Source organism: Saccopteryx leptura, chromosome 7 (assembly GCF_036850995.1).
Source record: "Saccopteryx leptura isolate mSacLep1 chromosome 7, mSacLep1_pri_phased_curated, whole genome shotgun sequence".
In the NCBI taxonomy this organism is placed as follows: domain Eukaryota; kingdom Metazoa; phylum Chordata; class Mammalia; order Chiroptera; family Emballonuridae; genus Saccopteryx; species Saccopteryx leptura.
In genome coordinates, this window is record NC_089509.1 from 26,814,695 (window position 1) to 26,832,648 (window position 17,954).

General features: G+C 39.3%; 1 protein-coding gene and 1 pseudogene across 1 annotated transcript in view; both read left to right on the top strand.

The window, feature by feature from the left end:
* Positions 1-1,307: 1,307 nt before the first annotated feature.
* The window catches only part of KYNU (kynureninase), a 111,195-nt gene continuing 94,548 nt past the window's right edge, over positions 1,308-17,954 (top strand). Inside the window, exons 1-2 of the mRNA XM_066345478.1 lie at positions 1,308-1,577; positions 7,603-7,784. Of these exons, the coding sequence (XP_066201575.1) occupies positions 7,616-7,784 (169 nt within the window). The 5' untranslated portion in view covers positions 1,308-1,577; positions 7,603-7,615. The remainder of the gene's footprint in view (positions 1,578-7,602; positions 7,785-17,954) is intronic.
* On the top strand, positions 9,839-13,431 carry LOC136378664 (putative RNA polymerase II subunit B1 CTD phosphatase RPAP2; annotated as a pseudogene).

Genomic DNA, 17,954 nt, shown 5'->3' on the forward strand with positions numbered 1-17,954 from the left:
GCCTGTCCTCCACACCCAATGCAAACTATAAGCGAGCAAATATATATATATATATATCATATTTACAAACTTATTTGACCAACATCCCAGTTTTGCCATCTCTAGGCATCTGAGGCTTTCTTCCCTGCTGACCTGACCTGGCCTATTGTCCTTGTTCTGCCCATGCCTATCTAACTGCCTAGTCAACAAGAGACCCAAGCTTGAAAATATGCAGAAAGAAATAATAGAGGTAGAACAGCAGATAGCCCATGGGCTTAAAGAAATAATTTGCATTTCTGATTTTCCTACGCTACTTTCAACATAATCCTAAACATCTTGCTTTTTCTTTTTTGATTGTGTTGTTGCTTGTCTAGATTTATGATTAAGAGTTTTTTAAAAAAACACATACAGGGCAATAAAGTATATTCTAGAGCTTATTTTAAATGTTTGACTAATATGTTTCCTACTATAAGTCCAGGAGCCGCCATCGTGGCCATTCACATGCAGGTTCCCATTGGATTTCGGGCAGACAGTAAAGAAATGGCGGAGTCGGAGGATGGTGGGCCATTCTGTTTATTGGTGTCTCACCAAGACAGGCAAGCCACAAGAGAAGACAAGGGAAAAGCAGAAAACCTGCTTTTCCCATGGAGGGCAAGGAATCAGGGAGGCCCCTGCAATGGTGATAGCAGAAACCGAGAGAGAGCAAGCTCTGGGTCTGCCCCACTTTATAGTGCAGAAATCAAAACCTTTAATCCAATATACAAACAAGGAAGTCTCTGATACAAAGTCACTTATTTGAGGCATAAATGGGATTCCTCATAAGAGTGCACCACCCCCTATCATGCAACAGTCAAGGGTGTGGGGAAAAGCTTAGTTTTAAAACTACACCTTAGGCTATAATGACTTTGCCAGTTTACAGCCTGTCTCCCACACCCAAAGCGAGCAAACATATATGTCATATTTAAAAACTTATTTGACCAACATTCCTGCTTATATATCAAACTCTACCTCCAACATGGAAACTCACCATGCATTTGACAGTGGGATTCAGCCTCAAAATCCAAGTTTCTCTTCAGAATTCGAAAGAACTTTTCTCTAGTCCTTAGTCTACCAAAGCCCAAAGTAGGGAGGAATGCAAATTTCAAATTTCAGAATTTTCCTCCTGGGCAAACTCCTTGTTTCAGCTCACACACAAATTGGGATAGTCAATTTACTCTACAGGATTATTAAGAGAAATGGTTCCCAGGTCCAGAGACCTGTATGGTGGGAAGACAGGGAAGTGGTGATTAAAGTCGAAAGGGCAAAACTGCTTGGAGGAAAAAGTCCAAAGCAAAACACCTAGCGTTTGAAACAGAGAGCAAGAGCAGCATTGTGTTTATGAGTTTGTCTGTGGCTGGAGATTTACAGTCACCTTACCTTAAATAGGATGGGAGGAACTATAATTAGCTCACAAATTCCCCACAGGGTGGAGTCTGAGCAGAAGTGCCTGAATTTCCTACTCCGAAGTCTGGTCTCTACTTCTGCAAGGAACTCATAAAAGAGGATTTCTTTTTTTAAAGGAGACTGGGGAGCTGTGAACACCATCAGAATCCAAGCTGGTAAGCACTGACAGGCTGATATATTCTGTATACAAATATATATTTAATAGTTTTTCCAAAAGGATATTCTCTCTGCTAGTGTCCTTATCATAATGCTTTAGAGACTTCTGCCAGCTTCTTCTTTTTCTTTTTTCCTTTCTAAATTGTATTTATAAAAGTAGCACAACTTCCTAATGGCTATTCTTTCAAAATTCCAGAGATCATTTGTATAGGTCTTAAAATCTGGTGTCAAATAAAGAGATCTCTACCAATGTAGCAAAAAAGAATTCATGTCAATAGTTCACTGAATTCATCCAATAAAAGATGAATGCTTTTGATAAATTAAAATTAGTTCTGTAGTTACTTGAGCTTAAATGGTAAAAGTAGATCAAAATTCAGATAATTAAATGAGCTTTAAGTCCTTTGTCTTCTGGTAACTCTCTACTTGTCTTACGGTGCTATTAGCCTTTAAGTATTTGCTTAGAGAAGTGAAAATGTCCATTTCTTAAATAGGACTGCTTCCTCTTTTATTTTATGAAAGATTTGCCTAAGAATAGAAAACTGATACACTTTTTTTACATAGCTAAAAGGTAATTTTTTTGGTTTCTTTTTCTTTCTTGCTTTTATTTTTAAAAGCGTAGGGTGTTATCTGATAGAATCAATTAGAGTCCAGTCCGAAAGACCAGCTTAACAGGCTTTAATGAAAGGAAGCGGGCCGGGCTGTCTCGTAAGGGAGAGCAGCCCCCGGTTCTCTAACAGGTAGGGTTAAATAGGGGATTTGAGGGTGGGGGCTGGTAGTCATTAAGGAAAAATGTCTCTTTCAGCAATTTATGTAAGATTAACCATAAATAAACTAGAGGATCTTCCACACCCGGATTAGTCACCCGGATGCCTGGGGGAAGGTGATCTGGAACATCTAGTTTGTCAGTGTCCCTTTGTCCACGAGGAGGGCATCATGGCACCCACCTGCAACCCTATATGTTATATAGTTGAAGGACGATAATCATTTTTCTGTAGCTACTTCCTGCTGGTAGGGGGCAGCGAGTCTGGGGAAGGGATGGCTGGCCTCGGGCTGCGGTGGCGAAGTAGGGACCTTCTGGTAGGTGGCTTGGAATAACAAGAGTTCATGGACAGTTCAGTTAGTGAAGGTCTTTAGGAGGTCCTGTGAATCGAACGGGGTTAGAAAATAATCCGTTTGCTTCTGGAGAGACTTGATAGTTAACTCGATGGTTCTGATGGTCTTTGGGAAATTGAATAGTTATTGGGGTGTTGCAGAGGTTAGAGGGGAGGTGACCAACTGGGATGTCACCCTGAGCCTTGAAGCATAGGGGAGCAGGTGAAAGGAGAGGGTATTTAAAGTGACTGGTCTTTGAGCAGGAGGGTTCGGGGTTTTCATTTTTCAAGCTGGGAATAATAGGTTTAGTATAACTTGTTTGCTCAGTTTGCAGCTGAGGTGAGGTAATCTCCTATGAGAGTGCTGGCTTTCTCACAGCAGGCGGCCCCTCTCTGAATCTTGTACATGAGAGTGGTGTGAAGGAGATGGGTATTATTAAGAGGAATAGGCAGAGCAGAGTAAGCTGAAGATGACATGGACAGACATTATTAAGGTCATGAATTGGGGCAAATGTATTGATCTTATTAATGTGAAAGTCAGCATGTAATTAATATAATCCTAGACATAAAATATGCAACCGTGACAGAGTGATGGCACTCATTTCTCAAACAATGATGGGCTAAAGACGGTTTCTCTGTGCGTATATACTCAATGGCATTTTCCTTCCCTCTTTCTTAATGAAAAGCTACTGGTAGGTTGGCCAGAGACATGGGTTTGTAAAAGAATTTACAAAGAATGGAAAGGCTGAAATAGAAAAGTTTATTTACTTTCCAAGAGAGAAAAAGGCCAGGCACCGGAAGAAGAGTTCCAGCCCTGAGTGAGGAGGGGAGTTGGCTTTTATGGAGCTTTTTCAGGGGTGATGTGGTTTTTGTTGCTAGACAGCTGGGCACAGAAAGATGACTTGTTTCTTTAATTGCCCAGATGCAATTAAAGTGATGGAAACTGTTTCACAAGGTGGAGGTGGCTTAGCTTGTAGGTTGCCACGGCTCTGTGTCTGTAAAGCAGGCTCTAAACTAAACTATGTCAGATTAGGATAGGAATGAGATGGTGCTTGGCTTTTGCCCTTGCCGCTACACGCTTCCTTTGTAACTTGCTCACCAGGTTCTAAACTTTGAACTCATGTGTGCAATTTGCTCATTTCAGGAATGCTAGCTAAAACTGTAAAGATTAACCACTGAGTACTCACAATCATTTGTTGAACTCATGGGTGACCTGGAGATCCGAATTTCCATGATTCCATAAAAACAGTCATTTTTTATGATTATAAGAAATGTTAAAAAAAATGTTACCTGTGAAGTTTTAGCTGTCTAAATAAAATTGTGAAAATACAATTTACAAAATTTCAAAAGCTAAGTTGAGGGTAAAATGACCATTTTCATTACACAGTTTTAAGATTTAAATATGTTATAAGATATCTTGGCTTGCAAAGCACTAATTGTCTTAGCAGGTGGGTTGAACACAGAATTATATAATGAGTTAATAAGTTGCTTCCTTGGAGTGAGGACACTCTGGTATCACAGGAACTGAATGGGAAGGGTTTTTAAAAAGAGTAGATGGGCTCATAGCCTGTGGTGCTTTGCAGACTGGGTAAACTGCATACAAGGCTACAACAAGAAATAAATAGAGAAAAATAGAATGGGCTGAAGAAGTAGTTTAAAAAAATATTAGGAAGCAAGAGGCAAGTAAAAATAGAGAAAAGTTTCAGTTTTGGCCTGGGAATGTTGCTCTGCACGCTCACTCCAGACCAGACCGTAACGCAGGCTGCCCGGGATTCAGCCCTCAGGCAGAGTCCCAAACAGTGCTCTTCTAACCTTTCTGTTTTTGTCTCTATGCTATTTATTCCAGAATTTAGTCCCAAAATAGGGGAAGTTAGACTGATCCCCCAGGATTGTTACAAGAATTGAATAAAAACAAATATAAAAAGCATGAAATTAAAAAAATTAAATAAGAAAAGCTGAATTTTACTGGAATATGATGGTAATAAAATAATCTGTATATTAATTTAAGAAACCACATTTAGAGTTTGAGCATTAACCCCAGTGAACTTCTCAAAATGATGACTCCCCAAAGAAAGTCCCCAGTACATATAAGGCAAGCTCTCTTGATTCTGAGTTTCAGGAAGAGTATTCCTCTATTTCCAATGTAGTTCCAGAGGAAGAGGTTATCCCTCTGGGAACATGTCATTAGTCATATCAAATTTCACCCTGCTCTTTCATATATTCTGATTCAACTGCTAATTTGGAGGAACATTCTATCTAAAAGGTACTGCTCAACAGTGGGGTGACTATATAGATAAATTAAACAGGATTCAACACCCCCTGCCCCGGGATAGAATACATCTCAGTGGGGTAGACCAGCCACTTAATCAAACTACCACAACTAATGGGTTTTATGGTAAAGACACTTAAAGTGAGGCAGAAACACAGCTCATGGGTTTTCAGAACAGCAAAGCAGACAGCCTCCCAGGTCTTCACACAGTTTGCCGCATGGATGGATTCACTAACTCTCCAGACTGATCTGTCCTGTCACCTTTTCAGGAACCAGAGCTCTTTCAGGCCCAGCTACACTTTAATAGGGATTCTTCCTTACATGACTGGAGCCAGTTCATGCTTTGATAATCAGTGGTCTGTACAACTTGAAAGATGAGTCAGTTATGACAGTACTCCTATCCTCTACCATTTTATTTCTTTTCTTTATGATTCTTTTAAATTTTGCTCCTGTTTCTAACTTAATGAAGAAGTACATCTCATTACTTGTTCCTGAATGATTTTAATTATATGCTCGGCTAAACACCATCATAATTGTTTGGTCAGAGATTTCACAGCAAGTCATTCTCAGACCATTGATAAAACTATTGTCTTTAGTGGGTCAAGTGTCCCACAGTGGTCTAAGTAATGAGACCAGGCAATTGATAATGTCAAATGATAGAGATCAATTTAGAATCAAGTTTTCAGCATGACACGCATACATAGAAAGATAATTAAATTAAGACTCTAGAGTCTTAGCCATGTTAGTTTTAGTTGGTTTCTAGGCATTCTAGGCCTTAAGTACACTCTATGAGTTGAAAAATATCAAACATATATTTTATGATACTATTTTTCCCTGAGCTACAGACTGAAATATTCAAGAGCCAGCTTGATATTTCTACCTGGATGTTCAGTATTTACCTCAAAGTTAACATGTCCTAAACAGATCTCTGATTTTTCCACCTCAAAATGCTTCCTCCCTAGGTAGAAGTCACTTTTTTTGTCTGTCTTTACTAAGATTATCTAAACATTATTCTAAAATAGCTTGTAAATTCAGATATTTCTATCCACCTTTCTCCTTGCCACACTTAACCCTACCATAATTTTCCCCTGAACTCTTAAAATAGCTTTAATTTGCCTCTTTTTTAACTAATAACTCACCAGAAAGCAGAAAAAAACGTGATTTTTATTTATTGTAAAATTATCATATCATTTTCCTATTCAAAATACTCCAATGGTTTTCAGTTAAACGTAGAAATATATTTAAACTCTTTTCTGGCTGGCAAAGTTTTTCCTGACTAATTTCTGCCTCTGTCTTTCTTATACCAAAGTCTCGCCTCCCACTACCTCTAGTACATTATTTGAACAGGCAAAGTCCATCTCTGGGCTTTTGCACTTGCTGTTATCTGGCCCCCCCCCCCCCCCCCCCCGGTCCAGCTCTTCTCCATAACGTAATTCAGAAGTGATTTTTTATCTTTGCCCCAGAGAGGTGCATTGGAGTCCCATGGTAGCTTTTTCATCCCCTAGTGACTGTGTGTCCCTTTATTCTAATCTGTTTCCTCACAGGTCTTGAAACTATCTGCAACTATATAATTTAATTTATTTTTTTCATTCTCTCCCTAAAAAATAAACTCTACAAAAGTCACTACTTATTAGCTGTCTTATATTCGGCTGTTCCATCAGTGCATGGTACAACATGGTGGGTTCTCAGTAAATATTTATTGAAAGAGAAAATGAATAGAGAAAAGTAGACGTGAAGCCAGGAAAAGTCTACATATGTTAATTAAGATAGCCTGAGGGAAAAACGTTTTTTCTTTAATGCTGGTCTTATTCAATTTCAAAAAACTAAAACTTTGAGAAATATAAAAAAAATGTGTAAAACTGGGTGAAGTTTAAAATATGTATTAAAATCTTCATTGTTATTAAACCCTTTCAGAAAAATTAAGTTTTTTTTTTCCCCAGAAAGTTTGGGAATGTTCAATGATAATTAAACAAAGTAGAATGTGGTTTCAAGAAACACCACAGGGTCCTGCTTTGTTCTAGGCCATATGTATATATGGTAATGAAAGAGAAGTGTCTCATTGTCAGCAAGAAGTAGATTTCTTTGATCTTCATATGCCAAAAATACTAATATTATTTAAAAAGAAGTTACCTTTTTTTATCAGCATCCTTTTCACAGTAAAGAATTTTTGAAGTTCTCCTGTATATATCTCTATAGTTTTAAAACTATGGTCTAAGAATCCCTGGAGTTGGGATAGATGAGGTGGGATAGGGGAGGTGGGGTGCAGAGGACAAGCTAGATGAGGCACTGTGTTCTACACTTTGACAAAATGTCTTAAACTGTTACTTTCTAGTCACGCATCTAGGGGAGTACTTCCAGTTATACATGTTTGCCAGGCACTAATTAGGTTTATTTCCAGAAAATAAAAATAAAAAGAGCTAGCATTTATTGAGAGCACCATGAATATTTCCACATTCCAAAGTGACTAGTATTGTCTTCATTTCATACATGAGAAACACTCAGGCATAAAGTTTAATTCTGTTTGGATAATAACTGTATGATTTCTGAGGTTCAGAAGATGGGAATCAATAGTTAAAACAAAAGATGTTTTACCTGAAACGTTAGTTTTCTGCAGAAAAGAAAATAATAGTGGCTTATTATTTTAAATTTTGTTTTCACTTTTAGAGAACAACTTGTAATGGAGTCTTTTCCTCTTGAATTACCAGCTGAAACCGTGCAGCGTGTGGCGTCTGAACTCGGATGTCATCCTACAGATGAGAGGGTCGCCCTCCATCTCGATGAGGAAGATAAGCTGAGGCACTTCAGGGAGTATTTTTATATTCCCAAATTGCAGGATTTGCCTCCAAGTGAGAATAATAGAAAGGATTTTATTGTTCTTAATCAATTTCTTAATTTTTTGTTACTGCACGTGTTTACCATAAATCTTTGAAAATCATTCTTGCTTTACATAATAGAGCCATTGCAGTTGTCTGAAAAACAGCAGCTTCCTAGTGCTGCTAAATTAACGTGTCAGCTGAACTTGGCCTCTGAGTGTTTATGTTTCCTCTCCTCTTCTGAATAAAATACTTATAGGAGGTCATATACTTCTCTGAATAACAGAGTGACTGATTAAAACTTTTTTACTGTCTTTTTTCTTTTTCTTTTCTTTTCTTTTTTTTGTATTTTTCCGAAGCTAGAAACAGGGAGAGACAGTCAGACTCCCGCATGCGCCCAACTGGGATCCACCCAGCACGCCCACCAGGGGGCGATGCTCTGCCCACCAGGGGGCGATGCTCTGCCCCTCCGGGGAGTCGCTCTGTCACGACCAGAGCCACTCGAGCACCTGGGGCAGAGGCCAAGGAGCCATCCCCAGCGCCCGGGCCATCTTTGCTCCAATGGAGCCTCGGCTGCGGGAGGGGAAGAGAGAGACAGAGAGGAAGGAGAGGGGGAGAGGTGGAGAAGCAGATGGTTGCTTCTCCTGTGTGCCCTGGCCAGGAATCGAACCCGGGACCCCTTGCACGCCAGGCTGACGCTCTACCACTGAGCCAACCGGCCAGGGCCTCTGATTAAAACTTATAAGCAGCAGAATTTACTTGTTCTTTAAGCACTTTGAGCTCAAAAATCAACCCATTTTCAATATAGTATTAGATTATCTGATTTTGTGGCATTTAGCGATGATAGCATGATATGTGCCTCGGAAAAAAAATGTCATTTTGGGACTTGGTATATTAGAAGTGATTTTATGTGAATAGCTGTTTTTCTGTACTGTGAGTAAAGTTGGCATGTATAGGACTTACCAAGAGAGAGAGAGAGAGAGAGGGAAAAGAAGCAATCAGTGATTAAGAAATGAATAATGCATTAAAAATAATGGAGTAAGCTAACTCTGTTCTTGGATAGGAAAAAGAAAAGCTAGGTAATACTGGTACCAAGTACAAAACAATTTCTCATATTTGGCTTTGCTCCATTTTATTTTAATACAAAGGTTGTGAGATTGAATAGAATTGATCCACCAAAATGGGTTTTACATACTTTATAATAAAGTCTAATTTCCTTTTTTCTTTACGTTAAGTGAGGCAGGTACAATCAGCTCATACCATGTTAGAGTGCGATTGAGTCACATAACTGTCTTAACTGGCTTCTATTTTAGTTTTTATGTAACACAGATGGCACCCTGTAGAATTATGGAAGGATGAAATAGCAGAAAAACCCTATATCTAATCTGAAGTTGCTTAATACCAATTGAGAAACACACTGATACAAATGACAGATATATGAGACAGATAAAATGGGACTATAAGTGAAGTTTTCTGAGAAGAAAGATCTAAGTCTTTCTAGAATCTAGAATGAAAGGGCATTTTGATTAGAATCTAAGGAAGGAAATAAATTGTAAATGTGTGAAAATGAGGAAGTTAAATCTAAGAATATTCTTTCAGTGATGGGAAGGAAGGGGCACCCTGACCAGCAGCACATAATGTGGAAATCCTCAGAAATAACCATGTTCCAATTAAGACAAGTCAGTCATGCTGACCTTGCCCCAGTGTGCCCTCCATGGGCTGCCTGAGAGATTTGATGAGTTCCTAGTTGAGGTATGAGAGCAGAACCTTGTAGTGTCACGGACCTTTAGGTCACCTTCTCAACGAGCAGAAAGAACTATAAATCAAGAATGAGTGCTCTAGCACTTTATGACATTTATTGAAAGTTTTCACAATTTAATAAATTTTATTCATTTTTAGAGTGATAAGAAAAACAAATACAACAAAATAAGCAAACAAAAATAGTAACAAAATTTTTCCAGTAAGGTTGGATGGTGGTATCACAGAGAGAAAGAGGAACATAGGAGGAACACTGAAGACAGAAGGGGGCCTGTGGTCCATTGTGCCTTCCAGTTGGGCTGAGTTGTCTTGGGGAATGGTGCTATATAATGGCCACATCTAGACACACATTTTTGAGCAATGACTGCTTCTCGGACACTAGAGGTGATGCATTAGGGGGTTGGTGTCATTAACTTTCTTTTCTTAAGATGCTTTTTTTTTTTTTTATTCAGTGAGATGAGGGGAGGCAGGAGAGACAGACTCCCTCCCCCATGTGCCCTGCTCAGGATCCACCCAGCAAGCCCACTAGGGGGCAATGCTCTGCCCATCTGGGGCATTGCTCCATTGCTCAGCAACTGAGCTCTTCTGAGTGAGAAGAGGTTATGAAGCCATCCTCAGCACCTGAGGCCAACTCGCTCCAAGTGAGCCATGGCTGTGGGAAGGAAAGAGAGAGAGAAGGAGAGAGAGAAGAAAGGGAAGGGGTAGAGAAGCAGATGGGTGCTTCTCCTGTGGGCCCTGACTTGGAATCGTACCCAGGATGTTCACACACTAGGCTGATGTTCTACAACTGAGCCAACCGGCCAGGGCCAAGATGCCTTTATTCTATATAATAACATTAAGGATTTAATGTAGGACCCAACCCTGAATTTCCAGGAACAAAAGCCTGTTGAAATGAACAGGTACACAGAAAGTTAAAATGGTATTTAGAATTTATCACTTATTTCTGTTACTGAAGCTAACACTCATTAACTAACATAATTTTCATCCTCACATTTAGACACTTTCATTCAACAAATATTTATTAGTTACATTTTCATATTCTTCCCCATGCTTTAAAACTCATTTTATTATCCACCTCTCCCACTCCCAGCTCAATGGATTCACAGTATAAACTAACAAGTCATAATATCTGTCTTGGGAACCACTTGGTCTGAGATTGCTGTGAATTCCTGGTTCTAATTCCTCTGTTGGGTGAACCTGGAGGAACAAGTAGCCTTTTCAGAGCCACAATTCTTCCAGCTGGAAAAGACAAACATTGCTCAAAAATGTTTAAGGTCTTGCCTGACCTGTGGTGGCGCAATGGATCAAGTGTCGACCGGGGAATGCTGAGGTCGCCGGTTCAAAACCCTGGGCTTGCCTGGTCAAGGCACATATGAGAGTTGATGCTTTCTGCTCCTCTCCTTTCTCTCTCTCTCTCTCTCTCTCTCTCTCTCTCTCTCTCTCTGTGTCTCTCTCTCTTGCTCTAAAAAAACTGAATAAAGTTAAAAATAAAATATTTTTAAAAAATGTTTAAGGCCTTACAGAGTACAAAAATAAAATTATGTAAAGTGAACCTAAAATAGGGCTAGAATTTTAACTTGGCCTTTCATTGCAGACTTTTAACTTTAGTAGTAATTATTAACAGATCAACACAGGACTCTTCTATTAAGCTTTAAAATAAATTAATCATAACCCAGGTAAAGAAAGATAGCATTTTACATATAAATATTTCATTATACAAAAGAATTGACTCTAGTATCCTGACAACAGGTATAACATTTGTTTTAATCAGATATCCAATGGAAAATAACTAAGAAAATTACAATCTTGGATAAGTTATTCCTTATTTTTAAAAATATATAAAGAGAAAGAAGATGAATTGATTCAATAAAGAATGTGCACTGTCGGGGCCACCCTCTTGCCCCACCTCGCCCTACGCTAAGGAAGGGAGAACCTGGGAGGGAGACGCCTCGGGTGTCCAACCATCTGAGGACTCTGGTGGCTGCGTCTGTAAGGCAGCGGTCGGCTCACCACAAGCCCAGGACACCCATGCTTCCTGAAACACAGCAGGTACTAAACAGACAAGTACCTTGAAACAAGAAGATATTTCTAGGAAAACGGAATTAGAAGAGACTGAAAAAGAGGATGAGAGAAAAGCTCTACATATTGTTGAATAGCTTTTAAAAGATAATGTTACATAAGGATTCTTCAAGGGATGTGGGAAGTTTATCATACCTGCTCACTACAACAAAGTCGTGGATAAATGTTCTGTTATCAAGCTTTGTGGCTATCCCTATTGTCACTGAATCTCAGAATGGTAGCAAAAGGAAACAGACTATTTACCAAAAGCTGTAGAGTCTATAGTATTAATGGACAAAAGGTTTTTGCTACAATTTTTGTTATAAAGAATCTAAGTTTTTTGAAGCACAAATTCCTAAAATTCCAGTGTGGGTTCAAGAAGAAAAATGGCCCTCTGATTTTCAGCTGCTACAGGAAGTACAAAGTGGCCATTCTGGAAAAGAAAGAAAGTTATGCAGTAAGGCCATTAAAGCATCAGATACTAACGGTCCTGGTATGAATCCAGTTCTTCTAGCACACACAGTGTTAGTAGCAATGATAGTGAGCAAGACTGTTTCTTCCATTCTACCAGGAGACAGAGCAAATGCAAGGAGTATAAGGCCACAGTTTCATCCCTCCCCCAAAAAAAATATGAAGAAAAAAAAGCCAGTCAAAAAGCTAACCTCAGGCAAGAAGACAAAGAACACATTAATCAACATTACTGAGCAGTTAGGCATTTGAAGATCAGATAATCAGGAGAAAGCTGCCCTTTGTGAACTTCCTTTACAGAAAGTAAATACTCATTTCTTCAAATCGTCTTTTGTGAGAAAAAACAGAACCTACAGAAATTTCTGAAAATAAATACAATAGTTCAGAAATAACTCTAAGTAAGAAAAAGTGCTGAGCATTTTAAGAGGTAATCTGACAAATCAGACCAAGGTTTTAGGTCAAGTTCTAGTTCAGTGCAGGTGTGTTCCTGAAGTGGCAAAGTCAACCTTCAAGTTCTGAAGGTGACATTGAGTGGAAGAGGTTTTTGTATGGCCGGAATTGTGCTCCTGTGTGTCTGAAACCCTCTTCAACCTCTCTGTTTAAAGAAGACCTCGATGATGACATAAACTCTGACCCAGATAATCATTCCTCTGCCTCGTGGGAATCTCAGGACAGCTTGGGTGAATTTTTTGCCTTTTAGATTCTCATATACAGCCATTAAACCACTGCCAAGTTATGAGAACTTGGAAAAAGAAACTGAAACATTAAACCTAAGGATCGGAGAGTTTTAGAGAAGTAATATATTTTAAATTAAGAAACTATCGCATCACAAGACTCAGAAGAGTGTAATTCCACATACCCCCTGATAGATTCAAATTCTCAGTACCAGATTAAAAAAACACATTGTATTTGAAAAATTAAGTGAAGTATTACATGGACTTTTAGAGCCTCTTCAGACTATATAAAGAGATATTTACACACAACTCAAAAATCTGGTCCCAACTTTCAGATTAACAAACAGAAATATTATACACATACTTGAGAATGTGCTTTCATTGCTATTATGTGGCTGTCATTACTGACCTCAATTGTTGGCATTCAGAAATATCATCAACACAACTATGATATTTACATAGTTTTTAGCCACCCTGATTGAAGAAATGCGTTTAAAGAATGGAAACCTTGAAAAATTAACCATCATATTTAGAACTAACTGTGAACCAGAGAGGTATAATCCATGAAGAATAAACGGAAAATGAATTTATTTACACCATTTCTGGAATTCTAGCCACAATAAAGGTCTGGTGGTGACAGATAACAACTTTGTTTTGAGTAAAACCTTTACCTTCTTAGATTTCAACACTTGCTTCCCAGTCTCTAACTGTACAGAGTGACTTCCCCCGATAGAAGAGAACCATTATTCCAACAAACTTAACCAAGTCCTTGCATCCCTGGCTATAAAATATAATATTTTTTATTTAAAAATAAAAGTTGAAATTTTAAAACTTAAACATTTAAGAAAAAATTAAACAATTCATTTGTTATTCAAAATATATAGTTTTGGATGACACAAAAATTTACCCCTAAAAGTTCTTATACATTAGGTATTGTCAGCCTGACCTGTGGTGGCGCAGTGGAGAAAGCATCAACCTGGAACTCTGAGGTCGCTAGTTTGAAACCCTGGGCTTGCCCTGGCCGGTTGGCTCAGTGGTAGAGCGTCGGTCTGGCGTGCAGAAGTCCCGGGTTCGATTCCCGGCCAGGGCACACAGGAGAAGCGCCCATCTGCTTCTCCACCCCTCCCCCTCTCCTTCCTCTCTGTCTCTCTCTTCCCCTCCCACAGCCAGGCTCCATTGGAGCAAAGATGGCCCGGGCACTGGGGATGGCTCCTTGGCCTCTGCCCCAGGCGCTGGAGTGGCTCTGGTCGCAGCAGAGCGACGCCTGGAGGGGCAGAGCATCGCCCCCTGGTGGGCGTGCCGGGTGGATTCCAGTCAGGCGCATGCGGGAGTCTGTCTGACTGTCTTCCCCGTTTCCAGCCTCAGAAAGATACAAAAAGAAAAACAAACAAACAAACAAACAAACAAACAAAAAAACCCTGGGCTTGTTGGTCTAGGCACATATGGGGGTTGATGCTTTCTACTACTTACCCCCTTCTCTCTCTCTCTCTCTCTCTCTCTCTCCTCTCTAAAAAGAAAAAGAAAAAAGAATTTTAAAAATTAGGTATTGTCAAAGTATTGGTGATCATGGGATCACCAGGCAATTGAATACGACTTGCAAGTTCTTGGGTCCCACTCCTGAATTACTAAGTCAGAGATTCTTAAGGAAGTTTGTTCTAGATCACTTTAGGATGGTTTAATAAAGAGTTGGATCAATTTTTATTCTCACTTTAGGTGTGTATTTTTCTCAGAGTTCTTCCTTTCAACAAAAATTTTAAGCACACACATAAAGATACAGATAGACACAAACAGAAATCTTACAGTTTAATAAATTTAGCTTTTTCTCAGGTACAAAACTCAAAAAAGAATGGTTGGATCCAAATTGTGTTTCTGTCAGGTGGACTAAGTTAAGGTTACCTGCTTAAATGGCCAAAACATTTTACTAAAGACTTTTATTTGCAAGCTGTAAGGATCTTTTTAAAGCTATTTTTGGAGTCATTTTGTCTTTTAGAAGCTCCTTTATACTGAGCAAAGTATGTATCACATTGTCTCTAAGAGATAGGAGATCCTTTTTTTTTAAGGCATTCTCTTAAGGTGGACTTATCTGAAACAAAAGTTTCCACAGTTTGATCATTACAATTTCAAGTTATTCAAAAGTTGCTCCATTTATTTTTAATTTTTATTTATTGATTTCAGCAAGAAAAGGGGGGGGGGAGAGAAGAGAGACAGGAACATTGAGCTAGCTGTTCCTGTATGTGTCCTGATTGGGGATTGAACTGGCAACCTCTGCACTTTAAGATGATGCTCTAAATCAGGGGTCCCCAAACTTTTTACACAGGGGGCCAGTTCACTGTCCCTCAGACCGTTGGAGGTCCAGACCATAAAAAAAAACAACTATGAATAAATCCCTATGCACACTGCACATATCTTATTTTAAAGTAAAAAAAACAAAAAAAAAACAAAACGGGAACAAATACAATATTTAAAATAAAGACCGCCCTGGCCGGTTGGCTCAGCGGTAGAGCGTCGGCCTAGCGTGCGGAGGACCCGGGTTCGATTCCCGGCCAGGGCACATAGGAGAAGCGCCCATTTGCTTCTCCACCCCTCCGCCGCGCTTTCCTCTCTGTCTCTCTCTTCCCCTCCCGCAGCCAAGGCTCCATTGGAGCAAAGATGGCCCGGGCGCTGGGCATGGCTCTGTGGCCTCTGCCTCAGGCACTAGAGTGGCTCTGGTCGCAATATGGCGACGCCCAGGATGGGCAGAGCATCGCCCCCTGGGGGGCAGAGCATCGCCCCTGGTGGGCGTGCCGGGTGGATCCCGGTCGGGAGCATGCGGGAGTCTGTCTGACTGTCTCTCCCTGTTTCCAGCTTCAGAAAAATGAAAAAAAAATAAAAAATAAATAAATAAAGACCAAGTAAATTTAAATCAACAAACTGACCAGTATTTCAATAGGAACTAGGCTCCTCTCACTGACCACCAATGAAAGAGGTGCCCCTTCTGAAGTGCGGCAGGGGCCGGATAGATGGCCTCAGGGGGCCGCATGTGGCCTGCAGGCCCTAGTTTGGGGACCCCTGCTCTAAATCAACTGAGCTATCCCACCAGGGCAAGATGTCCCGTTTTTTCAGATGAGAAAAAGATTCTGGACAAGGATCAAATGGAACCTACCTTAACTTTGAATTCTGTAAAACATTTAACTATGTTTTCTAACACCTGTTTCAAAGTACAAAGAATTGTGTATTTCCCCTTTTTAATCCTTTGAGTAGTGAATGTTTTTCATGTTCACTGACCCCCCGGGAGTGAGTTGGTTTTTTTTTTTTCAAAAATGAAATTAGTTCCAGTTACTGTTTCATTAACTTAAAATCATGTTTGTTTGATAACCAACTTATGGAAACAAGAAGAACATACATTTGCCTTTTTTTAATGTTGTCTTACACATTTTTAAAGTAAAAATTTTTGTACACTCCTACTCTGGATGGTCAGGTGGCACAAGAACGTACATGAACATTCATACTACTCAAAGGGTTAAACAAGATGAATAACTTACCACAAAGCTTTAACAAAGAAACGGAAATAGAATGGAACAAAGAAATAGAAATAGAAAGTAAGTGTGCATAATAAAGTTGGGGAGCTCAAAATGCAAAGAGAGCAAAGCTCAGATGCAACAGTGGCGCACCCAACAGCTCTGTGGTCAGCGTGAAAGCAGTGAGTGAGTACAGCGGGCTCTGTGGGTCCCAGCACCTGGCTCCTCCACAGCCTCAGGATTGTAGAAGTTTGTCTTCTTTGGATCCCACTTCTAATGCTATAGTTTCAGAAACAGTCAAAGTAATACCAATGAACCAGTGAAGTAGTAATTAGTAACAATTTATTGTGCATACATCAGAAAGACCGTTTGCAAACCAGGAGCACTCATATCAAAATGTGGAATGAGGATTAGAAGAATATTGTTACAAAGCAGTTTATAACGTCTATGACTTTATTTTTCATGAGGATTGGTAATAAGCTAGATTAAGATGACTGAACTGGTTTAGTCTGCTCAAGAAGCCACCAAGTCTGGTTTCTGTTTCATTTGATTTTAAAAAAGGACATTTGAGTTGTGTCCAGTTTTGGTAATTATGAAAAATTACTATACAGACTCATGTACAGGATTTTGTGTGAATATAAAAATTTCTAACTTATTGTGTGCATGTGAGAGGTAAGATGGTAAATATTTTACTCTTGGCAGGATACATGGTCACTTTCTCATCTTTTATTTTTCCTTCTTCTTCCACTTAAAAATGTGAAAAAAGAAAGGAATTCTTAGCAGGCTATACATAAATGAACAATGGCCTGGAATTGGCACACAAACCATAATTTGTCAGTTCCTGGTGTAGCATGCTGTAAGTAGATTGTGGAATCATACTGCAAATGTATTTTTAACCTTATAAACTGTCTAACATTTTCCAGAATAATTGTACTATTTTGCATTTTGCATTGCTATCAACATTGTGTGTCTATTGTTACCCATTATTACTAGCAGTTGGTATTGTCATATTATTGTTGTTTCTTTCAGTCATTCTAATATATATACTAATATCTTATTTTAGTATTTATATGCATTTCTCTAATAGCTAATGAACTTAAGTATTAATTGTTTTAGTGCTTATATAATATCCATGTATTTCTTTTCTTAAAAAAAAGTCTGCTCAAATCTTGTTAATTATTTTTAAATTAGGTTGTTTTCTTTTTGTTGATTTTATATACTTAAAAATTAAATTTAGCCCTGGCCCGTTGGTTCAGTGGTAAATCATTGAACCGTCATGTAGATATCCTAGGTTCGATTCCTGTCAGGGAACAAAGGAGTAGTGGCCATCTGCTTCTCTACCCCTCCCCTTCTCATTTCTGTTTCTCTCTTTCTCTCTCTCTCTTCCTCTCCCACAGCCAGTTTGCCTTGGTTGCTGAGGATGACTCCATGGCCTCCACCTCAGGCCCTAAAAAAAATGGCTTGATAGCTGAGCAAGGGAACAACAGCTCCGGTTGGGCAAAGCATTACCACCTACTGGGCTTGCCCAGTGTATCCTGGTCAGGAAGCATGTGGGAGTCTCGCTGCCTCTGCTCCTCTCACTAAATTTAAATTAATAAAAAAATTAAATTTAATGGGGTAACAGTAGTCTATAAGAACACATAAGTTTCAAGTGTATGTCTTTATAACTTTTGAACTATTCATTGTGCTGTGTGCCCATCACACAAAGTCAGATCATCTTCTGTCACAGTACATTTGGTTCACTGTAC